Raw genomic sequence first — 26,496 nt, forward strand, 5'->3', positions numbered from 1 at the left:
ATAGCAGGCATATAGATTAGGTGGAATCATCTAATTAGGAATTAATGCATATTTCTTTTAAATGTTAAAAGATGTCTTAAATTCGAATTTTCATTTTTATTGACCAAAAAAAAATGATGTGTGTAACATCATATAATTAATGAACAAACTAAATAATTGTCAAGTCATTTGATACAAAGACCCAAGGCGAACGTAAAATAACACAAGAAAATTCCTACCTTTGGAAAAATGATTTTGTTTGTGAGTTTAATAGAATACAGTATCTCTTATTTAAAGCATATAATTCAAATAGAAATTTATACATATCATATATAAAAAGAGAAAAAAGGTTAGAACCACCTTGGATGTTGTCAATTTTGTATGGTTCATAAAGTTTAAAGCTTGGCTACGATTTGGTTTGGACATGATATTTCTGTATGGATTCAGTTCTTCCCTCTGTTTTCATGTTCTCCCGGAACCCATTAATAAAAGAGGTTGATTGAAAATGAAGTTTCTAGAAATAAAAAATAAAAAATGGAAGCATAAATTGATGCATAGAAAAAAAAAAAAAAGAAAAAAAAAAGGATAAAAAGACAAGAAAGCACGCCCAGTGGGACTCGAACCCACAATCGCTTGATTAGAAGTCAAGCGCCTTATCCATTAGGCCATGGGCGCTGGTTGTTATCAACCGTTTTCGTTTGATACTTAAACGCGTATGTACGACACAATAAATTACTAGTTTTAGACGATAATACTAATAATAGATGGTAATCATAATCGTCCAAACTGCATGTATAGGCTAGTCATGAATCTTCTCATGATGTCTTTTCAATCATTTTTCAGAATGAAATGTTTTGTGGCAAGACAGCTTTGAGAATATAATATTTTGTGCTTGATCTAAAGATTTTACTAATCCAATTATTTATGAATTTATGCAAAAACAAACAAGTGGAGCAAAGATAAGGTATCCAATCATAGTTTCTGAAACGGGAAGGTCGGTGTAGTGGCAACCTCATTGCAACATGACGACTTTCAATATGTCAACAATCAAGAGAAATGATTCAATGCATGCATTGGAAAAGTTCTATATTCCTTTTATGCACTCACAAAATGAGCAATATGTTAGATTAATTAAGAGTACAATTCAACTTATATTTAGAAAAATAAAATGTCATTCGTAATTAAAATTCTCGTGATGAACTGTTCATTTAGAGATACATATAGATAACTAATCAAACGATTTTCTTAAAGAGGTATAGCAAAGTTTCGTTAATCGCATCAAGGTGAATAAATGAGGCATGCACCTAATTATTGTTCATCATTATATTAACTTGAATTCCAACACATATACACATATGTTTAACAAATCTTCATATTATTGAAAGGAAAACGTAGGCTTGTTTGAGCTACTATAATGACATTGATTAGAGCATTATACCCACCAAATTATCCACATTATATGCTGAGATCATTATGCAAACTGAGCTTTATATCCATTTGATTCAGAGTGAACTACCAGTGGGACAGTCCGCTATGATCAAACAGCTAATTGGGTTGACGAATCTCTCCCACTTCCAAGAAGATTTTTAGTGGAAGAAGACCATATGGCCATCACAGTGGGTCCAACTTCATTCAATTTGAGGAATGGGATGTTACTCCTCTTGCAACTTTTTTGTTGTTGTAAAAATTAAAAATTAGAAGGGGTTAATGTCATGGAGGATTCGAACTTGAGATACTAGTCTATAAGTCGATGTTCTTTTTAACTGAGTTAGATCCGTTGGCACTCTATCTTAGATATTGAGTTGGGACAAACTATTCCAACATATTTATGGCGAAAGTTCGACTCTTGTCGCATATATGTTGAATGAAGAAATTAGGAAAAAAAAGAAAACAGCTCATTTTGTAAGGTTTTAAGTTTTATAACATTAGTAATAGAGTATATTTTTTAAATTTATTGGTAATTGTAGATTGTTTTTAAGATTCAATTCTCAAACTCAACTGTGATCTTTATATACCCTCAAACCACAGAAGCTATCATGTTCCCCCAAATATTTCAGTTTGTGTACCATCACTTTACATCACCTACCAAATGCACTACCAATCTTTTGATTCAATTTGGTACACACGTGGTTGATATAATCAGATTGAACATCATGTGCAAAGTTGCATTATATATTTGGCAACATGTTTTTGCAAGGCAAAAAAAAAAAGTAAGCTCACCGGCCGATCGTCCACCGTCATAGGCCAATTAATTCAGGGAAATTAATCAACTAATTTATATGATAACTGAATGTAATTGGCTACTATAATCATGGATCTAGCCTTGTGCTCGGAGTAGTCTAGCTAATATAATATACCTTGGTCATTGTTATTAGTATTACGAATTGAGAGATTTCACATAAACTTCCACACCAAGTCTCAATGGATAATATCTTACAAGATGTCAAAAACGTTACAACTTATAATAAAAATCTTTAGTAAGCCAAATGCATAAGAAAACACAACTAGCTCCTTGGTCTAAGGTTATTTCTTTGTTTAATGTTGAAAGGTATATTTGAATCCCAATTTTCCATTGACTAAAGCAAAATTCAAAACATACGCTGTTTTTCTTTTGTCCTTACACACACACACACACACACATATATATATATATATATTTATTTATTAACTTTTTACGACGGGAATTGTTATTATTCACTAATGTACCCAATATATGAGTACAAATTATTTATAAAAAAAAACCTATATGAAATGGACTTTAGAAACACACCTAAAGCTCATTTACAACATAACAAAAATACTTTTAACTTCTTTTAAATTGCAAAATTGCCATCGATTTTTTAAAACAAACACAATCTCAAAACCTCGTAAAAAAGCCCAAAACACTCAATAGGGCATCAAAGTAATTTAATAATCAAAATTCAATTCAATAAGGCCAGCAGTCATTTGTGTGGGATTTTTTTTGGGTTTGTTTATAGAAATTAAATGGTGTAGGGTTTATTTATATTATTAGACTCCAAAATAGTCATCATGCAATTCTTTCTTTTTTTTCACTAAGTTTTAAGAGTTCATGATACTATTTCAGAGCGCTAAAAAAAAGAAGAGATTTTATATTTAAACCCCACACTTTTCTTAGTTCACCCCAATACTTAACTCATTAAGCTGTAAGTTTTATTATTGTGTAAAAAGACAAAAAAGGTCATCCAACTTAATACTTAACCCTAGTACATCTATATACACACCCCACCACTCTTCATATCAAGTTTTAGAAAAATACAAACTCATCTACATCATATTGCCAGAGACGTAGAACATTGACGAGCATGTCTCTTTAAAATTTGTGTGGGAGTTGATGGAAATACTTGTTGATTGTTTGGATGAAATGATCTTATTTTCTTCCCTTTGTTGATTGCTTTTGTTTTTTTTGTTTTTTGTTTTTAATACCTGATGTTTTGGTAAAGCTGTTCTCTTTCTCTAGAAAATATTAAATTTCGGATTTAGGGTTCCATTTGTTTGTGGTTTTTTTTTTTTTTTTTGGGCTGGGAACAGTATTATTATTGTCACTTCTAGAATTCTAGTATGCATCTAAAATCATAATCCTGCTACTGCTGCTGCTTCAATAGTTGGGTTATTTTTCTTGTTGATTTTCCACTTTGATAAAAGCTTCAATGTATTCTCCATTGATGGCCGATCAAATCGCCTACTCCTAGTGCAAAGTGTAGCAACCTCAAGTACCAGTTTTATCTCCTCTCGCATGGAACATTCGTACCAACTTCATTCTCATTGTAAATTTCTCTTAGAACAACTTCCCTTGACTTGCTCTGTATGCTTGCTCATGAATTCGTCAACCTGCCATTGCTTAAAATTTCCAGCATGATCTCCCCAAAGCTGTATACATCCATGTATAGCTCCTCTTTTGTGGCACTATTGGTATCATTTGTTCAAACATTTACATACAAAGTTTTCAACAACCACTTGTGGGTCCAAACAAAAGAAGAAAATGAGTAATGATAGAATTAGCATTAGAGCTTGCATAACGTATTTCCTCCTCTGGGGGTAGCTTGTTGGGTTTAAATAGAAAATTTCTTTTATTTCTTATTTTTTCAACTTGGAGTGTATTTGAGGATAGTTTGGGAAGATAGCGGGGTTTTCTTAAAAATTACGAAAATTTAAATTAAAAGTTGGGATGAACTTAGAACATGGGGTGGACTAAGAGAAGTATGGGGTTTAGATAGAAAATCTCTATATAAAAAAAAAGTCAAATAATAAGACAATATCTTGATTATGGCTAAATAGGACATAAAATATCTATCAACAACAAACGCTAATTAGCCAAAATCACGAAGAACACCATGTTTGAATTAGATTAACCTACCTAATTAATAAGTAGTTAAAGCATAAATGACAAAATTATGGAAAATAAGATTCAAGGACAAGAAAGGAGATGCAAGACCCCTCCTTTCTATTTTTATTTTTATTAGTTTTTATTGAAAATACAAAATCCCTTAAAAGTCATAAACCTTTATTTAACTATGTAACTACATAAGCATGCGTTTTATTTATTATGTAAAATCATCAACTATGGCATTAAGAATTGACCGATAACAAGTCCTTGTTATATATTAATGAAAGACTTGGTGAGCTGTGACTATATGGTCCTCTTGTTAAAAATGAACAAAAAGAAGAAAAATATCTTCTCTTTTAGAGTTCGGACAATTTCATGTCATTTTCTTTTGTCCCAAAAGAAATATCCTTTTTCGCACCTAAATTGTCTAAGAATGCCTTGCTGTCCCCCAAAAGTAAACTTTGAGATTGACAGACGATCTAGCAGCAACTTAGGTTTTTTAGGTGTCGTGTGTGGTTATGAACGTATCATTGTGACTTTTTTTTCTTTTTCTTTTTTTAATTTATAATTATTTAAAAAAAATAAGTTTTTCGTTGTAATTCTCTTTTAAATATAAATTAAGCATGAGTCTTAATTCATTCACGCAATGACTTTCTTCAAGAAATCATTCTTAAAACAACAAAACTATTCGAGAAGGCACTATTGGAAAATGACAATAAACCTAAGATTAAAATAGTTTAAGATCTTATACTCACAGATGCTAATGCTAAACAATAAATTGTGTAAACTAAAATGGAAGTTGTACCAACCAATTCTAGTTATATAGTTTTAAAAATATTCCATTGGAGCGAGAAGATTGAATTCGTACACTAGAATGGAAGTTGTGTACACTAGATGTTCTAAGATTGAATTCGTCCTCCCTGTACTTGAAAAAATATTATAAAATAAAATAAAATAAGTTTCATTACGTGACCATTTGTGCTGAGTCCCTAACAAAGTGTATGTCAACTTGGTGACAATATGCACCTTTAATTTATTTCAAATTCAAATTTAAAATCGTTTGACTTTTTTTTTTTCACTAATTTTGTTGATGCACAAAAATGGTCGAATACTTTTGGACCCAACTTAGTGATGATGTTACCTTCTGCACTGCGTGCTCTTTAGAAGGGTGGATAGGCTACGAAACAAAGAACGAGCAATGAGTCCTTGAGCATAGGTGTGGTACTGGCCGAAGGCTCTTCGATACTTAACTTAGTGCAAAGTAAGAAGTGAATAGTGATATGGACAGAATAATGGCTAAGTAGCCGAATGTCACAGTTAGGTTACCTCTTTTTGGGGACTTGTGCCCTTATTTATAGATTTTGAGAGATGTGCATTTTGAGTGAGATTTTAATGTGAGACAGTGGGCATTGCCTGAGGAGATGCCACGTATCCCTGTGAGAAATCTCTAATGAAACGTGGTCTTCAATCACGATAGACAGACCATGGTGCTGAAGGCTCACAACCTATCAATGATACTTTGTGGGACATAATAGATTGCCAAGTTAAGTGGGTCCTTTTTATGAATCCCTTATTCCACGTCTCATTCTCTAAGTAGCCGGTCAAAAACAAATTTTATATTAATCCCGCTATATGTACATCCTGCTCGAATAACCTTCCAAATAAAACATAAAATAAAAAAATAGAAATAAAAACATGAAAAGGAAAACTCAAAGGTCTATATGTACAGAGAACAGGCTCTGTATACATTTTTTGACGGCTTATTCATGGTTTAAAAGCATTAGCGTTCTGTTTGTTCTCCTGGAAACTTCTTTCCATTACAATCCAAATAATATTTGTGACATATCTTCTGGCCCCACCCCAGCCAATAAAAAGTTGCAACATATTCCAATTATTTTGTCGCATGCTTGTCCTCGTAATGCAGAAGTCGTCACTCGAATAATTTTCAATGTGCACAACGGTACATTTGTAGTTGTATGTGATGACAATATATACTTCGAAACCTCCCAACGGTACATTTTCCAATTTGTCTAAATAAGAGTCATCATCTTAGTCCATAATTGCAGGCCAAAAGAAACAAATCAGCAGTAAATACTAGTGCAAATTTCAAAATAAAGTTGAATGGGAAATGAGTGGAAGAAGAAAAGTTTTGTTTAGGCCGGATGCAATGCAGTGTGTCAAACAACTATTTACATAAAGTCGTGAATAGTAAATAAAAGGAATAAATTTTGTGTATGTATGATTGTGCACCGACTTATTATACGTCACGTATGAAATTAACTATGAACGTTGAATTTCATCTACCTACTTGTCAAAACTCGGCACATTCGCAATAAACACATGCACACAAGTCCATGGTAGGGCAGAGAAATAATCGCATTGGTGGTTAACTATCATGATTATGGCGATGATTGCAGCTAACTAGCAATTGTTTATAAGTTAGGAATAACACTGACTTTTACATATATGATTTATAAGCTATGTTCACTGTGAAAGAATATGCCTTACATATGCTAAATCTTCCTTTCGAAAGTTACAATATTCACCATTAATGGAAAAACTACAAACAAATTAGTAGAGTATCTTGACGCTGGTGATTGGAGTAGTCAATCTTCTTATAAATTTTTGTTTATAAAAAAAACATAATTAATTAATTAATTTTCTGCATAAGAGAAAAATTAAATAAAGAGAAACATAGCTAGCTAGCATCAAATTGTGTGAATTATATTACAGAGACAGTTGTGATTATGAGTTAGCAAAAGTAGCCAAGCAAATTGCAGAAGGAATTATATGGGACCATCACCAGTAGTCTTCTAAAGATGAAAAAAGAAAAAGAAAACTAAAAAAAAAAAGCTATGCACACCAATTAAGTCATTTGAATACCCCCGCACTACTAGAACCTTCAAAGGTGCTTGGAATTAAGTTTTCTCAGCTGCCAATATCCGATGAGAAAAAACCCCACAAATTAAATTCAACCCCCTCAAGCCCCATTGATGGATACACCCACCCATCCTCCGAGTCATTCACCAATATGAACTCGTTCCTCGACTCGGGCGAGTCGAAACTGTCCTCAATGTTGGGTAACTCCACAATCTCCCCTAGCTCCTCTGATTCCGAACCCTCTGACTGTGACACCAATAACGACGAAGACGAGGAGGAGGATGATGATGAGGATGATGACGTGGAAGTTAAATGAACCATGGCTGCCGCTTTAGTCGCGGCAGCCTGAACGTCCTGAGGCTTCCGGGACGCCGGTCGGGGCAACAACTCTGCCAGTTCTGGGAAATTCAGAATGGCCGAGTTGCCCTTAATGCTGAGGGCAGCCACGTCATGCGCACGGGCCGCCATATCTGGAGTTGAAAATGTGCCTAGCCAGATGCGTGACTTCTTGCGAGGTTCGCGAATTTCTGACACCCATTTGCCCCAACTGCGCATGCGAACTCCTCGGTAAACTGGGTGTTTGCTGCTGCTGCTGCTGTTATCGTCTCTCTTTCTTTTGAGTGCTACTTGGTGTTGCTGCTGATGCTGTGAGGAAGCTTTGTGTGTTTTGGTCTTGGTCTTGAGTGAGTTTGAGGGTGAAGTGGGATGAGTTTGCAACAACCTAGATGATGAAGATGAGTTGCTGGAGCTTTGAGCTAATTCTGAATTGTTGGGTTCTGCTGCCATTGCTAACCAACTTGAGACCTTAACTACCCAGTTGATGTATAATTGTGTACAAAATATGTAGCGCACAATGTATTTGTATTGATGATATACAATTATATATATATAAGAAAAATAAATTCAGAGAGAGAGAGAGAGAGAGAGAGAGAGAGAGAGAGAGCGAATGGGAATTATGAGAAGGGAGGGGGGTTTTTGTAGGGAATTGGATAGGGAATGGGGTTACACGCTCCTTCACATTGACCCTTAACCCACCATTGTCAATTTCACTAGCTATAACAATGACAATCCCCCTAACAATTTCATTCAAAATATGTTTTTTTTTTCCTTCCCTTTTTTACCAGTTCGGACTTGTAAATCAAGTGTTTAAAAATATTTACCCTTATATCATCTGAGAAAGAAAGGGTTTAGTAATCTTCTATTAAAAAACTTAAGAGAAAGAAAATTGAAAAAAAGAAAGATACATAGGAAAAGAAAAGAGAGTCTGAGAGAGAGAGAGAGAGAGAGAGAGAGAGAGACGTGGACAAATGAGGATTGCAGAAAATTCAATCGAACGTTGCTGCTATACAATGGTGTGGTGTTTGGGACCCTCCACCACTTGTACTGCACATGACCCATTCCTAGCCTACCACTCAGTTTGAACCCTCTCTCTCTCTCTCTCTCTCTCTCTCTCTCTCATCTTTTGTCCGTTTAAGGTCCGTTCCTTTTGTCCGTTGCTTTGTTCAAAACCCGTTCCCACTTTAATTATTATTACATTATGAAAGAGTATCTTACCTCATCACCAATAAGCACATGACAAAGCCTTATTGAGCACATCTTTTTTTCCTTTTTTTCTTTTTGGGTTCGGTATATTCTTTTTATAGCTGCATTGGAATAAATCAGTACTTACATGGTACAAGTTCCTAGAACATTAATTTGGTCAGGTCCATGAATTAGGTTTGGAATTTTGTATTTGGCAAGAAACCAACATCAATTTCATAACTTGAGCAAGTTCTTAGTAGACAACAATTTTACCAACTATTGTACCTGTCTTCCTTCTGTCATTGCGACCATGATGGCATGTGCATGCCAATTTTGAAAAGCAATCACTTATTCATATATCCAGTCAAAGTTTGCAATCGGAGTTATTCATTAAATAAAAATTACACAATGTACTTTTTATGTGTTCATACGTGCTATATTGGATATAAATCGTATTTTGTAATGATCTTTATTGATTGCTTGTCTTCATTACATTTTTGGATGTTTCCCAAAGGTATTCACACTCCTCAAACAGTGATTTACATGAAAGTAGCAATTTCTACTTTCGATGAAGAAGACGAGTTCCTTTCTTTTTGTACTTCTTTTTCCTCTGTCTTATTAACCAAGATGTACCTCACTACTCTTATCAACATTTGACATGCGTCTATTGATATAACTATGGTTGCATAAATACAAAATAAAGAGTTAACTATGGTTATGCCAAGAGACATGTGTCAAGTATTGAAAATGATGGTGAAGGTACACCTAAGATTAAAGTGGTGAGCAAAAATATTTATTTCTACAAAACTAATTGCATGATCCAAAAACATAAAAAAGTGGCTAAAGCTAAATCACGATCCAAAATTTGGTGCTATATATAAGCTAAATCAACATCTCCTTAATCCAAGGCACTGAAAAAGAAAAGTATATATGAAAAGAAAAAAAGCCTACATAAAAACAACATCTTGTACTATTTATGTTATCTCCTATGTTGATATCATCCTAGTGATTGGAAAAATTATAGAATGATATCGTAGCACCACGTTAGCTAATGATACTCTCATTCAAAATTTATCATGTGTCAATTTTTAATAAAAACAAATATATATTTTTCTACAGCTGGATTTAAAACTCAATTTTCACATTCAAAATAAAACTAAACCATAGAGAAATTAAAAAGACAAAAAAGGACAGAAAAGACGCCAAAAACACCCACCCAACCCAACCCCTTACTCCGTTGCCTCTCTCTCTCTCTCTCTCTCTCTCAAAAACTGAAAGGTCTCTTAAACCCACGGAAGCACATGCAACATATCTTAAGCATTGAAATTCAATTATCATTAACACCCACTTCTCCCCTCAAACTTTTACAGATTTGGCGACAATCTGAAAATTAGTAGTCAGAAACACCAACTAACAAACGGATGCACATATTCTATTTTCTTGAAAATAGATAGTAAGAAACACCAACTCACTCTTAATTTTATGATATTTTTATTTTTAATAATGAACCGTGAACACGATGTTTTAAGTTCGAATAACTTTTTTAAATAATTAAAAAAGGAAAAACAAAAGAAGAAAATAAGATTAAAGAAAAATAATTTGACGTGAGTCAGATTACTAAACATGTGTTTGGCTCTAGTTAGGGTTTGGTACATGAGAAATAAAAAAGAAAGACCAATGAGCATTACTTTTTAAATTTAATATCGAATTCTTCTTCACGTGGTAAAAAGTTTGAAACTAGAGACATTGTTTCTTAGTAGGCAGCCCTGCCCTTTTTAAATGGTTTTAATTTTCGAAGCAAGTTTGAAGACATCACTCCACTAAGCAGACTTGCACTTTTAAGTGATATATGGTCATGAAAGATAATAAGTATGAATTGGTCCAAATGTTCTTCTCTAAGCTTTGATTCCTACACAAGTTTTTGAAATTGACAAGTGGTTGTAATTTGTTGTGGACAGGACATGCCAACTAATTATAGCAATTGGGCATATAGAAATATGAAAACTCATTTGATACATAATTTATTAAAAAGATAATATTGTGGTTGATCAAAGCTGCAAATGTCGTATTTGATGCCAATTTACAATTGGGCTGAAACCATGAAATTGGCCGATTCAAACTACAACTATCAGTTTGGTTTAGTTTTAACTAGAAAAAAGTTAAACAATTTTAAAAATCAAATCAGACCGTATATCATTTAGTTTAGTTCAGTTTTTAGTTTTTGTCAATCAATCTAAACCAAATCGGACTGTCTAATTGTATATTTATTTATTTCCATTTTATTTTACATGTATAGTACTCTAATTAGATAATAACCACATATGAATGTTGAATTTGAAGTCTGATGAACCTTTGGAGTTATTGATATTTAAATTGTAGCTATACTAGTAATTGAAATTTAAAATTTTATTGCATTTAAGTTTTAGGATAGTTTGATACTCTAGAAAATGAAAAAAGTATGTAGCAAGTTGTAAATTTTTTTGTTGTAATTGGGCTAACAATATTGAAAAAATGCAAATGGAAGGAGAATTGAACTTAGGCCCAAACCAGCCAAACCAAATCAAATCAAATTGTCTTAAATTGATTTGGTTTGATTTGGTTTAATTTTCTCTATGATTTTTGTCAAAATCGAACCAAACTAAATTATTATATTGTAATTGATTCAGCCATAATTTAGAGCAGAACCGATCCAATCCAGATCATACCGCCCCTATATGCATGCATGCATGTATAAAGAAGAAGCAAATGGTTTTCACAATTTTTTTTATTTTTTTAAAAAAAGAAGCAGCAAAATGACCAGCTGAAGTTTAACAAAAGGCAAAAAAAGAAGGCAAAAGAGGATTTGGAGTCGGCCCAGATGCCCACTTGACTAGTGGGCTAAGTGTTGGGCTTGGCCGAGTATATCAGGCCAGCCGAAGGACTTGTTGCTCGCCCACGAGCCTCATTTAGAACCTGCCCTCCTACTTGTTATATAAGAAAAATCCCCCCAAAAAAAATAAAAAATCAAGCCTTGTTACTATGTTCTACTTTTTATAAAATTTATAAACATATAATCTCTGTCTTTTTGCCTTTCTTTATGCTGTTATCCTTATGCAAAGACATTTAACGTAGTTTTTTTTTTAAAGCTCATTTTATATCATTAAATGGGGCCTGACCTCCACCTCTGATCTTCATGTTTACTCTGTTTATTTGGTTGAAAAAGGAAGAAGAAGGATACGTAATTTGTTAGCATTTATCCTCAAGTTGGGTGTTTTATTCGTGCCTAATGTTGCTAGGGACTCCTTCTATACGTTGTTCACTTTGTGTCGATACTCATTATTTGCGACGATTACCTATAATAATTAAGAAATGTGAAATCAAATATCTTAATTGGCTTCAATATTATTACATGACTATGATGAGAGGACCGCATACATGACTATTACAAACATGTTTTGGAATAAGATTAACTAATTAAGATCATCGGCAAATATGTTTTTCAGTGATGACTCGTAATATATTCGTATTAAATAATTTAAATTTGTATATTTCAATGAAGTGAGCTTAAGAACAAAAACTTTGTTTGTGAGTTTGTTCACCTAATGTTTACATAAAATGACCAAACTAAATTAAAATCTCATATTCCAAAGCATAGCATAGGCATAGCAACACAGATTTTCTTCATAACTGCTTAGTTGGAACTTGGAAGCATTCAAAATGGTCAACTGAGTTGCCTATCTACCTGCATAGTAGTTGGCCATATACTCGCACCAATAATTATATAAACTGCGTCCTCCCCAGGATGATTTGGTGAGCATCCCTCAATAAACCCTACCTTTTTATTTATTTTATTTTATAGTATATTAATTTTTTTTTCCATATAAATGATTTATGCTAATTCATTGTACACGAAATGTTATGCGCACTTGTTCCTCGGACAATAATTTTTCATCGTTCGAACGTTAATCCGAACCACTTGTCTTAAAATACAAAATTTGAATTGATAATCAAACAACATAGCATAATAATAGATGTCTTTGTTTTTCTTTCTTTTTATTTTGTTTTTGTCCAATCAAAATAGTCGGCCATTTGTTTGAAGGGCCATAGAAATGCTACCAGCTATCGAAAAGGAATATTGAATAAGAGTGCTCTCCACGTCCTTTGTTTGAGAGATGACAGATATTGTCCCATGATGACCATGCAGTGCAGGCTCTTCTCTAAAATCTCCTTAAACCCTTTAAAAATAGTAACATAAGATTTTCATGGGGGAAAAAAAATACACTTCTGGTGGATTTAGTTGATCCCAATAATTAGGCCTACTAATGAGGAGACTTTGGGGGAGTGGGTTTGTTGTATGACACACCATGAGAGGATCACCAACTTCATTTTCCTTAAACGTGGCTCATCTTCTTTACATTCACTAATAACCTTCTTCACTTTAGTTCAATAATCCAAAAACAAAATTAGTAGGTAAATTGCTATTTTTTTCTGAAGAAGAAAAACCCAATTACATGCAACAAAAAAACCTAAAAACTAACAAAAATTAAATTCATCATCACACGCACGATAAGAATTCGACTCTAATTAACTTTTTTCGTTCCTTTATTTGAACAAAAAAGTAAAAATAAATCCTTCTCAAGATGGCACATTTTTCATTCAACAAAACAAAATGAGCTCAAAATATTCATATTTCATGGTCTTTGTAGGTAGTAATTTGAAATTTTATTAAATTTATACTTTTCAATGCCCTAAATAGTACCCCAAAAAATAGTATTAAAATACATGGATGAAAACGATGACGTTTTGTGGTGTGAGCCCACGGGATATATATAAAGCACAGAAGCCGAGAGAGCGAAAACATAACGGAAAAACTAAAAATCAAAATTGTTAGCGAAGCTTAAAGCTTCTTCTTTTATGATTAAGCTTCCGATTCGCAGAATGACCGAATTTGAGAGTATCGGAGCGTATCGTATCGGACTGGATGAGTCGTATCGGTCTCTGCCATCGGTTTACTTGGCCTTCTTGTCCATCTGGTTCGTCTCGGCCTGCTCTTGGACTATCAACACCTATAACAACCGCCATCTCCAGGTCGCTTTTTCCTTCATTTCCACAATTTTTTTTTTGTTGTTGAAATTTTAATCCAAATTTGATTTCTGGGTTGTTTATCTCGTAATGTTGAGGATGTTAACGTATAATTTGGGTTGCAAGAGAAAAATCTGAAAAGATTTTGGGCTGTGCTCTGTCTGGTTTAAAGAATTCACATTTCAATTTTTTGTTTTTTGTTTTGTTTTGTTTTTTTCACATTGTATATGAAAGCCATTAAATTTATCTCAATGCCTCAGTTTCTAGGCAACCAAACAATGGGTGCTTCTCTTTTTCTATAGGGTAACTGGTTTAAATGTTTAATATCTTTGTTCTGTTCGATTACTGGGAAATTTTTGTATATAATTAAGAGCAAACGGTGAATATATATATATATATATTTTTTTTTTAATGTTGTATGTTTTTATTTCGTTAGCTTCATAAATAGCAATTTGATTGGATTCAAATTATTTGCTTGGCCTACATTTCTGGACATGGACAACCAAACAGAGTGGCAAATTTAAATCTCATAAATAGTGTGCTCAAGTGTGTGTTAATACTCTACTTGGTTGATTCATTTTCTTTTGTTGGGCTGGCTTTGATGCAATTACTTATTTTCTATAATTGTTGTGCTTTGTTTTGTGGTTAAACTAGAGCAGACGAATAATTTGCAGTGGACGCTTGCATCTGTTCCATTAATTAAAGCCTTGCAACTTACGTTGTCGTTCCTCTTCTGGTATGTTCTTATTATCTTTGGGAAATAGAATATAGTTCTATTCAATGCCCAAAAAGAAAAAAGAATGCATGTTCAGAAAGTAATTATTTTGTTTATTTTAAGAACCCTTATCCATTTAGGGGGGATTGGAACAATCAATTGAAGGACTTAACAATTCATCTGTTTTGAAGCTAATATATTTTTCCTCATCAATTAAAAAGAAAAAACAAAAAAGATTTGCTGGTAGTCCAGAGATCTCTGTTGAGGGGAGAATTTTCGATGCCCAAATTAATGAGGCCAATAATTTAATGAGCCCTATAGGAAATTGTGTGCATTATATGACAAGGCTATCTTTCGCATGTGTATCTCTGTGGACGTAAGCACATCAGAGCCTTCTTTGTAATGATTTTTCTACTGTTGTTTCCTCCGTCACACTTACCAAATTTTGAATTGTCACTTTTGCAGGTATTCATGCTTTCATCTTCAAATATGCTCTCTATGGATGTCATTTGGAGTGTATGTAACAGGAGTGATTTTTCAGACAGCTTCTTTTGTGTCTTTTTTACTCATCTCTCATGGTTACTGCATCATGTGCGAGCGTCTTTCAGTAACTGAGCGGCGCACTACTGCTTCCCTTGGCTGTGTCTTTTACTTGACTCTTGTTGGATACAGAGCTTCTGTACCTTATTTCTCTGTGAGTTTCTTTGACAAACTAATGCATTACACTGGTAAATGCAGGAATTAATACCTCTCTTTTATGTTTCCAATTGTTTACCATCGTGTACTAATTTTTTGCTATGTCATGATTCAGGTGCTATTGCTGCTTAACTATTTCATTTCATTCTACGTGATATTCCACCACATATCCCAGAATCTGTTAGTGTTGCGTGAACAATTAAGTTTTATAGATAATGAGGATGTTCATGCAATGCATGATGCAGTCTATACGAAGTACATCATGTTCAAGTATGTGTTCAATTTTGACATGCATACTGCTGTTTTATGTTCTGGTTCTAAGATATCCTGACCTTTAATCACAATTTGAATCGCATATGCTGTATAAATGTGCAATACAGAAAATTCCAAGGTGCAATGCAGATAGTAGCCATGGCAGAGACTGTGGTATGATATCTTGACCTTAGTGATAATAATTATATACACGGTTAGAAATCCATACAGAAAATAGATGAGACAAGTAACACTTTGATTCTCAGATATACATTAACATGGATGACTCATCAGAAAATTATTGGATTCGCTTGCTAGTCCGAGAATGGGCTCAGTTCTGCATCTTTGTTTACATAGGGTATGTTTACCTTTCTGTGAATGTTCGTTTCATATGAAGAATGTAGTTCTGGATTTCTTTTGAATTCACTATCAAATAGCTAGGTTCAGCATGCAAGAAGGGTTTGCTCACATTCCCGCTCTTTGATGTGGTCATCTCCTGCAGGTGGACTTTTAGGTCAAGGGACTTGGCACCGCGATTCTCTGTTATGCCAACTTTAAAATCTAAAGGAGAACTAGTGGTGCCTCCAATTTATAGCATTGTAAGTTATTTTCAAACTTTTTATGCGCTGAGAACATTAAAGTAGAAGATTTTGTGTCAAACATTTGCATACTGCTTTTCTAAAGAGTATGGCATGCTTTGATACCTATGATTCAAAATTATAATCCAATAAGGAAGGAAGCAAGTAATGACGAAGTTGAAATAGAATTCCATAATTTATTCCTCTTCTCTTTCTGACAATCCCAAGTCATGGCACTGCAGGAAATGGACGCAGAAACTTTCAGAGATTTCACGAAGCATGAATGGCACATTGGAGTGGTAAGCAATAGGAACATGAACTAGTGTGCATCTTTTCTACTCTCTCTGTAGTCATATATGTCAGAGTGTTTCATAATCAACTCACTGTGGACTTCTTATTCATGGAACTAATTTTGCATCACTGATGTTGGCTGGTTCTTACAAGGGCCTCAGTTTTGTGGGAACCTGAATTTTTTCATCTCCTCGCAGTTTCATTTGAACGTATATTTTCTGCATTAAATAAGTGTTATTGATTGATTAAATCATTTAATGAAAAAAGTGTTTGAACCTTTGCAGCCAACTACACCTTCCTGTGATGAAAGCTCCATGGATTCTGTCTTGGTAATAATTCAGCATCCACATGCATATAGGCCAACCGCAGCCGGAAAATCTTGTCAAAGCCGAGGGCAGCCAGTGTAGCACTTCAAAAATTCAACTACCGATGTCAAAACCGCTTCACTTCACATGCATGCATGGAGCAAAGCAAAGTAACTGATACAGTAGTTCAAACATCTTCCTGTGGCTAGCTTAGCTACTTCGGTCATGAGACAAGCCAACAGCACATTTTCCTCAAGTTTCTAGTCCAATGCAATTCCCGTGTAGACAAGTCTGATTGCAAGGGCTTTTGAGTTGTGAAATGTTCATTCACAAGGCAGCAGCCCATCTATACTTGTAAATAAATACAACCAACGAATCAAATTGTACAAATCGGCCAAAAGTTAGAAAATGAATTGTATCTTCTTTTCCCCTTTATTAAAGTCTATTGATTTGCCATTGGTATCCCTCCCTCTAAGTTTTGTTTTTGGTTGTTTTTTACGTTTTTGTTTTTAGTACAAGCAAATATTTATTGGATGTCAGGGGGTTTCGAAATTCTACTTGCATGAATGGGGTGGAAGAGCTCAACTAACTTAGCTATACCCAACTAGCTTGCTCCACATTTTGTTATTTATAATTCTCACCTCAAGGTATTGCTCTTTGCGCGCTACTCATCTTAATTTTCAAAAAGTGGAAATTGAGGGACGTATTCAGATTTTGAAGAATCAAAGTATTACTCCTTAAAATGTAGCTTGAATTATTCACGATATTCTGTTTCTTCTCCTTGAACAGCATGTAGCTAATCAATTAGCTAATATAGGTCATACTCGTCCACATCCTTGTATCAAGTTTAACAAGTTTCCTTATCCGATTGTATGCCGTTTAAATGTTAACCTTTTCAATTTTCAGCTTCGTAAATTATTTTGTATTTAAAAAATTATAATTTTTATTTATTTATAGGTATTTATAGATAGTGTTGCCATTTCATTCCTCAGTCTCTCCAATAAATCGACCAAAAAGAGAGGGAAAAGAAGAAGTCCCTCAAATAATCAGCAGTTTCCAAAACGACTCGTTCTTTTTGGTTTTAGCTTTAGGAACGGCAAGAAACGACTTGCCGTTCTCTTTCTGTACCTTCGAACCTCCTGCGGCTCTGTTAAATCTCTCTCGCAGACTCACGCAGAGCAGAGAGACCAAAGAGAGAGGGAGGAGGAGGAGACTGGTGAATTGGGTGTGGTTTTAAATAAATATGATTCAAAACCCATCTTGAATTGCTTGACATCTCTTTGCGACGCAACCGGAAATACTGAAGTTCCTCAGCCTTAGCTTTCACAATGAGTGCAGGTACTCTCTCTCTCTCTCTCTCTCTCTCTCTCTCTCTCTCTCTCTATATATATATATATATATATATATATATATATTCAATTGAGTCAGTAAAATAGTTCCAGGAACTCCACCTTTTTTTGGTTTTATTGGATTTTGGAAGGAATATAGTAAAAAGGTTCCTCTGGTATGTATTGGCTATTCTTAGACTAAGGAATGAAAGATAATGAAATATCCTGGTAGCTGGAAGATATGATTTTTAATGGAAATTTGTTGGAACTTTTGTGAATGTAAAATGGGTACTTGCCTCTTTAATGGTTTATTTGGAACTTTATGTGTTTCCTGATTGCCCTTTTGGGTTATGCGCAAAAATTTTAGGGCCATATCTTGTATTTTTATATTGGATTCCAGCCTTCAATGATGCTGGTGAAGAAACTCCTGTTAGTTACTTTCCGGGACTATTATCTTCTGATACAAACTTCTTCCATTCTTTTGGTGGGACTGAACCTCAGCTGCTTATTGCCTAAAACTGAAAAAGAGGCATGTTACCCAACTCAAATTTTGTTACTTTGTTAGCATTTTAGGTATAAAGTTGTTTAGAGGACCTCCAAAAACTGAATATAAAGATTTAGAAGTGGTCGAGTGACAATAAAATAGTGGTGGAGGAGTGGAGCATATCCCTAAAAGACTCATAAAGCTACTAGTTATTGTCCCATGATTTGATAGTTGTGGCCCTTGCATTGCCTATGATAAAAGACCTGGTAAGCCTTGTGAATACGGTTCTCTTGCTATGTTAGAATCTACGTTTAGCCTGCATGATCTTGAGTGTTATTTGTATACAAAGATGAAAAATCTGGATCAGACCGAACCACGAAATTGGCACTTTCATCCTTGCAGGAGTGCATATCTCTCGTTTTTGTTTAAAAGTGTTATTATTTCTTGTAGGTGGTGCCTTTGGTGGTAATAGGGGACTGAGCCCAGTTCCTCCAGAGAAAGGTGTCTTCCCTTTGGATCATATGCATTTGTGTGACCTGGTAATGTTACGTGATCCATTAATGAACATTATCATGTTTTTAAATTTTGTTTCCTCTGTAGAAGAAACAAGCTTTTGAAAAGTTTTATATGTTGGAGTGGGTTAGCTGTGACAATTTCGATTATTTGGGTTTTGTTTTTGTTTTGAAGGGCTTAGTTTCTTGGATTTGTTTCAGGACAAAAAAGAATACCTCAGTTGTCTCAAAACTTCGGGCCACCAATCTGAAAAATGTAGGCTCTTCTCGAAAAAGTACCTGGAGTGCCGCATGGAAAAGTGAGTTTTTGGTGTTTATAAAACACATTGTGCTAGTGGACTTGTATAAATATAGGGTGTGCTAAGATTGTGACATTCTTCTGGCAATTATTCAAAAATTAAAACAATTAACAACTGTACAGTCTTGAAAGCTTATAATATATAGACAGGTAAGATTCACACAGATACTGTTGGGCGAAAGTAGTTTAAACTACTAACTTCCTTTGACTGGTTTCAATGCTTGCGTTCTTTCTGTTAGACATTTTATTTGCTTGTACGGAACTCCGTCTCCTTACGGTCTGCAGAAGAGCTCGTTATGTCTTCTCCCCCGTTTCTGGTGTTAGGTTTGTGTCAAAATGCTGTTATAGGTTTGCTCATGAATGCAAATCCACGCCATCCAAGATGAAATTGAGTCATCTCAAACAATAAAAGAATTTGTATTTTGAGTAACCATAAATTTGAATCCTGCATATTTAGTTCTCCAAATTCATTAAAACTCTTTGCGGAGCTCTATATATGATGAAGGTCTTCAATAAAGCATTAGGAAAGCAATTTTCTGTTATTTTTGGATTCGCAGAAATATTAGAAAATTTTCACTTATCCTTTTCTTTCATTTATGTCATAGATACTGAATCCTCATTTCTCAGATTATTTTTTTCTTTATGACAAGGGTTTGTTGTGAATACATACCAATGACCTTTGATATGCTTCTTGCAGGAACTTGATGGCCAAACAAGACATGTCAGAACTTGGGTTTGTTAAGGAAAGTAACTTGGAGGCTTCTGGAGAGAAGGTTACTGAGAGGATTGGTAATTGAGGTAGATGATTAGTTGGAAGACCAAAGTAGTTGGGAAAGCTTTACTGAAAGGGCTGGCTGAATGTTCATCTGTTTGGGACTTTCCCCACTGAGTGTTGTCATTGAATTATTTGTAAAGGAATCTAAAATTTAGTGTTTCTTTCAAAAATGTCAATGATTTGTTTGTATTAGACTTGTAGAAGCCAATAAAACTAATTTTTTAAGTTGAATTAAGTTTCAATTTTAAATAATGTAGATTTTAAATGGGAGCTTAGCAAGTTGAAAGATGATGTTCTTTTTCTTAAGTTTCAAATTTTAAATTTCATGGTGGAAGGATTATTTGTAAGAAACTCCCATTGATAAGATTAGTGAGCTTCTGCCGAACCTCTCTGAATCTGAAGCAGCTGACCGAAAAATGAAAAAACACCAAATGGAACAGAACAGACAATAAACTCTTCATCATGCTCATGCATTTAATTGGGTCTCAATGTTTTCAGACAAGAAATATTTTCACCCGAATTATAAACAACAGTCCAAAAACTGCAAAAACAGAACGGCTGGCGGGAGATAACCTCTAGGACAGAGAAAACATAAATTATTCATTGGAGCTTCTGCACTCTCTCTCTCTCTCTCGCTGCCCCTCGATGGCCACGCTGAAAGCCTCTCCTTTTATAACTGACATTACATGGCTAACTTTTGCTTCCCTTTTCTCTGTTTGGGTTTTCCATGGCTCTCCATTTGTCTCCGCTAAAACCTCACCTCCTTTACCATTCGTAAGTTATCTCTTTATCTCTGTCTCTGCACCCAGATGCACAGTACATATTTGGACCCTATCAGTTAAAATGGTATTTTTCATGCTTTATCTTAGTGGGTTTTATTGTTTTTAAAATTATGTTATCTGGGTCCAATTGGAAATTTGGTTATGAGGGTTGTTGATGGCTCATAATTTCGACTAGTTGTATGTCAGCTTCTGTTAGTTGAATTGTTATCTAGATCTGTATGAAAATGGGCTTTTGATTTTTCTTTTCTTACTTACTTCAAGTTGCTTTTGAATTTAAAAAAAAAAAAATTGGCTCAATGAGAAAGAGTGGTTGTTCAGTATTGGTCCACTGAAACTTAAGATAATCTATATGAGTAAACAACCGTATTCCCTGGCTCTATCAAGCCTTTTTGTTTTTGTTCTTCACATTTGTCATTCTGAAGAAAAGATTTTTGCCATTTGACTTGACTCAGTTATATCTTGAGGAATTGATTTTCTGATTGCTACTTTGAAGGAGCAAATTCGTCTGAGTGACTCCAATAGTAATTTTTTTTGTTGCAATAAATATCTGAAAAAAAGGATTCTGATTTGGCTTTCCTGTTTGGCTATTTATCAAAACCCATATTCTATAAAGTTTAGATAAGTTTCGTTTTAATTTCAGTTCTTTTCATATGTCGAATACAAGAGAAATCAGAGAAGAAGAAGACTAAATGCCATAAACTAAGTAATAGCATTTAGTTTATTGTGAAACTACTTGAATGATAAATTTGACAGCACCTTCTCTTTTTGGGACAGAAGATCCATAAGATCAGAAAACAGACAAAAGACACTACCTAATGTGCATCATCCTTCAAGGTGCAGTACAAAGGAACAAGGAAACTATGGCTTTTCAAAGAAGAATCACTTAGTTGGCTTATTGGTTAGATGCTACAATTCATCAAGGTGGTATTCATCTTGGACGTCATCATCGACAGCTTGTACAGCTTATTCTGGTCAAACAAGCTGTGACAATGGTTCCCCAGTGGCTAAAACTCATTATCATGAAATCGAATTTAATCGGGTCAATTGCCTTGAATGGGTATTGCATGAATCTGCAAGGAGCTTCTCCCTTGCGGTTAAGTCACTTGAATTGCCAGGAAGTGGTCAAGAGCTTGCAATGGCATGGTCTGGGAAGGATGTACATGAATGGCATAAACGGATTTCTTATCAGGTATAACATATATTTTGTTCACCGCAAAGTATGTGATGAACATCTTATAATGCCTATAGAACAAATTGTTTTCACTATTGAATTGTGTTAACATCATTAGTGTCTCAAATATGATGTAAATACTTGAGATGTATGGTTTACATGTTTCTGCATATCTTTTTATTTTATTTTGGTCACTGAGTTGAGCAAGCTTTATGATAAAATTTCTTAAGTTGACATGAAATCCTTGTTATGTTACTAGTTGGTATTAATGAAATTCTGAAATTGACTACCATGGCTGTGCAGGTCGCAGTTTATGCTTTGTTAAAAACAGCAATTGAAGTAGAAATTTTGCTTTCCAGTGAACGTCATTACAGTGACTCTTCGCCAGTTAGTGATATGTATGTATGTTTTTTGTAAAAATCTTAACAATGTTAGATTGACTTTGGTCGTGGTGGTTATATGCCTTAACTGACAAATTTTAACTTATCTTTAGCGGTCAACTCTAACAATCAACAGCTTAAGCCTGCTTCTACCTTTACTTGTTATTTAACTTTAAACTTTTGTAAACCTTAAGAGCTTAATTTTGAATGTTTATACTTTTCTTAATATGTCTATTTTCTGCTGAGTATTACTTTGCCCTTTTCCACCTTGCATGCAAATATTGATGATATAAGTGTCCAGAAAGACTGTTCTTTTGTTCCTTTATCTGTTTCAGCTTGACCCCAAAGATTGATGTGGTTGGTGAATACATCGAGAGTCAATTAAACACAAGGCACTCAGAATTAGTAGAATGGTTTAGAGTGGTGGAACTACCACGTATTGCAGGATTCTTCATTCCCTTGTTGAGGAAGTGGTCTATGGAATATGCAGGAAGGTTTGCTCAAATAATTTTGTGCTTCTAGCCTAATATTTGTAACATCTTGTGTTATCATTTTCTTCAACAATCAACATCTGTGTTTTAATACATGATTTGAATCCTGTGCATTTTATGCATATGCAGTGATATTAACCTGTTATTCTGGAATTAAGTATATAGCCTAAACAAAGAAATCTTCAGTGGTGTTGCAGGGATGGTTGTGGCTATAGGCTGCTGTGCAGCAGTGACTAAATTGGGATATGGCCGGGTTAAGTGCCCTTTTTTTGCGTTTTCAATTGAGGATGTAATGGTAGAGCTCATGGATCTCTCACACAGCCTTGTTTCAGTGGAAAGATTACATAACTTAGCTACTGAGGCAGGATTTGAAATGGATTTCTTGTCCCATTTTGGTAGAAAAGTTCTGCTGAGCAACAAAAGTGAAGAGGTAGAATTTTGGATTGGGTTGGCTCATGAAAAACTCTCAACAGCATTCCATAAAGAAAGTGTGATCCCAGGCAAGGAGAATTTTCATGACAAGGTCAACTTTATGATTCATTAAATTATCTTTCTCAGATTCTAGAGTCAGAGGCATTAATCAATTGTTAATTTGGCTGTGTTTATTTTTGTATGTTTAGAATCTTCAGCTCATGTCTCAGACATCTAATTATTGCTCTTATTTATAAAGTTTTAACAGGTTGAAGCAGATACTTTGGCTACTTTAGGACTTTTTGCATATCTTGGGAGAAGGACTAGATTATTCTTGTCAAGAATGGGCATAAAGGATCTTGATGAGCTGGTTCAGGACTTCCTTAGGTAAACGACTTCACATTAAATGATTTAATCCAAAAGTACTGAGAACATAAGAGGTTGAATGGTTTGCCTGCAGCTACTTGGAGTGTGGTAGCCTTTTCATACGCCCAGAGTTTTCTTCCATAGCAGTGTATCAACACTTCATGGAGGTTCGTCTCTATTATGCTTCTGTTGCAAATGGAGGTTCGTCTCTATTATGCTTCTGTTGCAAGTGTAAAATGCAAATCATGCTAATCTGAAAATTTATCATTACAGGTGGTGACTGATGAAATTGGATGGCTTGATTTTTACGCTGCATGCCCTCCGAAAAGAAGTCAAGAGAGACGAAAAAGCAAACTGCATGCCATCCAGGCAGAGAAAGAGATTGCTCTATCTGCTGTGTTTACTGTATGCTATGATGTTTTCTCCGGATTTGCACACTTCAGTCGTTCAACTCAACAATCCTTAGACACTGATTTGCTAGACTTCTTGCTCCACAGGTAAAACATTCCCATCTTTCATTGTTTAGGTTTGTTTTAAATCTTTTCTATTTACTACAGGCCAATCAATTTTTAAGATAGGAATATCATTAACCTTTTTCAGTCAGAGCTTGCTAACTATATGTTTGGAAGACTACTGGGCTGCTTATGATAAATCAAGGTACTATTTCTCTGGTGGATTGTTACACTTTTATTCCCTGCTACTGAATCAGCACTACCATGGAGGAAGGAGATAAATGTGCTTGTTTGGATTTTTATTTTTATTTTTTGAAGCAGTGAGTTGTTAAAGATTACAGAAACTGGTGCTCGTCGCACAACATCATTTGTAGGATCTATTGTTGCAACCAAGTTATCTGTAACAATGGAAGCACAACAAGAGCCAAGTACCTTGACAACATCAGAAGACTATCAAAATTATAAGCCTCAACACAGGCTTAAACTGAGAAAGGTATTGCCTTTAGAAAAAAATTCATTATAATAAACAAATAAAATACAAATGTTAAAAATGAAAGAGCTTCATATATAACCATAATGTTACCAGAGGCTGTTTTATTAGTCCTGGAGAATGAAATGAATCATAAAAGAAAGTTCCATGGTCTCTACCTGGTTTGTAGATGCTATAGTCTAATTGTTGCTTATATTGTTGTGACCCTTTTTTTCCTTTGATGAAAGGATCCCTCCTCACCGGTGACGGAAACCATAAACTCTGTGGAGGAGGGCAGTGCCACAAAATCAAGACATCTTCATCGAAATTTAGTTAAGAAGTATAGCAACAAGTTGGTATCGACAAGCTCTGTAAGGCCAATAATCTCCTGCTTCTTGGATATGTGTGAAGCAATATGTATGTATGTATGTTATGGTGGATGTTAATACTGTATATTGAAATGTTTTGAAGGATGTATGGATGGGGACTCAGTTGCTTTTCATAGACATCATGACTGCCGTGGAGCTACTCCTGAAACAATTGCGTGGCGACAAGGTTACAAGGAGGGAAAGAAGCAAGCTAAAAAGAACGCTGAATGACATAACTTCACTCATTCCAGTTACAATTCTAATGCTACTTCCTGTAAGTACTAATTTGACACTCTTCTTTCCTAAGGTTGCCTTGTATTTTATTGACTGATATGAAGTAGTTAGTTTTGAATGACCTTTATGCATGATTTAGAATTGCCCAAAAAAAAAAAAAAAAAAAAAAAAAAACACTAATTGATTGCGACCATAAATTCACCATATTTTATATGGTGAAAATACATATTTATCTAGTGAAAGGTTCAAACTGTATAGTTGATTTATGTATTTTCCTAATGACGGCTGCTCTTTATTTAATCGTGGGAGCTGTAAGAGCCAAATGATATTGAAGCTCTGCTTAACGTACAAAGTTCCGTCTTTAAGAAGATTAAGAGACTCAAAATTTTTGTTTTCTGTTCATCTTTCGCATCTAAGTGCAATCATGTTATAAATAATGAACTGCATATTTTGATTCTTGATATATGTGCGTTCTCTACAGTTTCATTTAGCAAAGTTGTATTTCGAGCTACCATGTGCCCTGTAGCTATGTTCATATACTTACAACCGTGCTTCATTATATTTGCACACAAGAATTTGATTACAAACATAATCATATTTTATCCAAGCAACTAAAAAGCCAATCATACAAAAGTTGATTTTCTTCCTTTTTGTGCAAGGTATCTGCTGTAGGTCATGCTGCCATGCTAGCAGCAATCAAGAAGTACATACCAGGCTTGGTAACTTACATTACCTTACCATTTTTCTCTTTTTAAAAAATAAAAAAAAAATTCTTTCGGTAATTTACAATCGCGTTTCCCATAATGTCTCTTTTTTGGCTAATCATTCATTCATTTACTGCATCTAGATCCCTTCTCCATACTCTTCTGAGCGGCTGGATGTTGTGAAACAACTAGAGAGAATCAAGAAGATGGAGGTTAGGACGCGGAGAAACCTTGAAGATCTATCCTCTAGAATAACATAAGTAATTGCTTGTGCTGCTCTCTTCACCCTGACTCAGAATAAACTGATTATGTTATTAGTAGTGTTTGTAAATAGTCAAATGAATAATGTGTCTTTTATTTTTTATTTTTTTGGGGTCAGAAAAATGAATAAATATGTTTAATGTGTACACATTCATGCCTGTCGACCAGGTGTGGATCAATTGGTCAACACAAAAATTTTGGAGTACAAATTGATTTTTTGAACAACAAAACAACAAAAGAAAAGAAAGGAAAGAAATGAAGGGTTAAGCATGTTTATGTCCAGAGCATAAGCAAAGTTATACGAACCTAAAATTTTGTTACCTGTTAAATCTAACTCACCCAATGGCTATATCTTTCTAATTTGAGTCATTCCAACAAATGCAAGAC

General features: G+C 34.5%; 4 protein-coding genes and 1 non-coding gene across 7 annotated transcripts; 3 read left to right on the forward strand and 2 right to left on the reverse strand.

Annotated features, from left to right (window-relative positions):
• Window positions 1-581: 581 nt before the first annotated feature.
• On the reverse strand, window positions 582-654 carry TRNAR-UCU. The gene has a single exon. It is a non-coding gene; the product is annotated as a tRNA-Arg (tRNA).
• Window positions 655-7,002: 6,348 nt separating this feature from the next.
• On the reverse strand, window positions 7,003-8,120 carry LOC117622411 (ethylene-responsive transcription factor TINY-like). Its single transcript, XM_034353074.1, has one exon. It carries the CDS (start codon window positions 7,988-7,990, stop codon window positions 7,253-7,255), a length of 738 nt encoding a protein of 245 aa, XP_034208965.1. The 5' UTR covers window positions 7,991-8,120; the 3' UTR covers window positions 7,003-7,252.
• A 5,454-nt stretch (window positions 8,121-13,574) lies between these two features.
• On the forward strand, window positions 13,575-17,058 carry LOC117622450. The gene is made up of 9 exons (XM_034353115.1): window positions 13,575-13,792; window positions 14,446-14,522; window positions 14,967-15,195; window positions 15,313-15,467; window positions 15,578-15,623; window positions 15,716-15,807; window positions 15,952-16,048; window positions 16,270-16,326; window positions 16,603-17,058. Exons 1-9 carry the CDS (start codon window positions 13,619-13,621, stop codon window positions 16,723-16,725), a joined length of 1,050 nt encoding a protein of 349 aa, XP_034209006.1. The 5' UTR covers window positions 13,575-13,618; the 3' UTR covers window positions 16,726-17,058.
• Window positions 17,059-17,737: 679 nt separating this feature from the next.
• Window positions 17,738-20,251, forward strand: LOC117622312 (cytochrome c oxidase assembly protein cox19, mitochondrial-like). The gene is made up of 4 exons (XM_034352955.1): window positions 17,738-17,961; window positions 18,886-18,974; window positions 19,149-19,246; window positions 19,943-20,251. The coding sequence occupies exons 1-4, from the start codon at window positions 17,952-17,954 to the stop codon at window positions 20,040-20,042; spliced, it is 297 nt and encodes a 98-aa protein (XP_034208846.1). The 5' UTR covers window positions 17,738-17,951; the 3' UTR covers window positions 20,043-20,251.
• Window positions 20,252-20,396: 145 nt separating this feature from the next.
• Window positions 20,397-26,495, forward strand: LOC117621000. Of its 3 annotated transcripts, none has more exons than XM_034351259.1 (14): window positions 20,397-20,794; window positions 21,577-21,991; window positions 22,277-22,371; window positions 22,689-22,847; window positions 23,031-23,367; window positions 23,524-23,642; window positions 23,716-23,788; window positions 23,895-24,118; window positions 24,222-24,278; window positions 24,392-24,566; window positions 24,791-24,913; window positions 25,014-25,184; window positions 25,804-25,863; window positions 25,992-26,495. In XM_034351259.1, the coding sequence occupies exons 1-14, from the start codon at window positions 20,748-20,750 to the stop codon at window positions 26,106-26,108; spliced, it is 2,172 nt and encodes a 723-aa protein (XP_034207150.1). In that variant the 5' UTR covers window positions 20,397-20,747; the 3' UTR covers window positions 26,109-26,495. The 3 variants fall into 3 exon arrangements, with proteins under 3 accessions (XP_034207150.1, XP_034207151.1, XP_034207152.1); XM_034351260.1 differs by having other exon boundaries at window positions 24,395-24,566; XM_034351261.1 differs by having other exon boundaries at window positions 21,580-21,991.
• The last annotated feature ends 1 nt before the right edge of the window (window position 26,496 follows it).

This window comes from Prunus dulcis, chromosome 3 (assembly GCF_902201215.1).
Source record: "Prunus dulcis chromosome 3, ALMONDv2, whole genome shotgun sequence".
NCBI lineage: Eukaryota > Viridiplantae > Streptophyta > Magnoliopsida > Rosales > Rosaceae > Prunus > Prunus dulcis.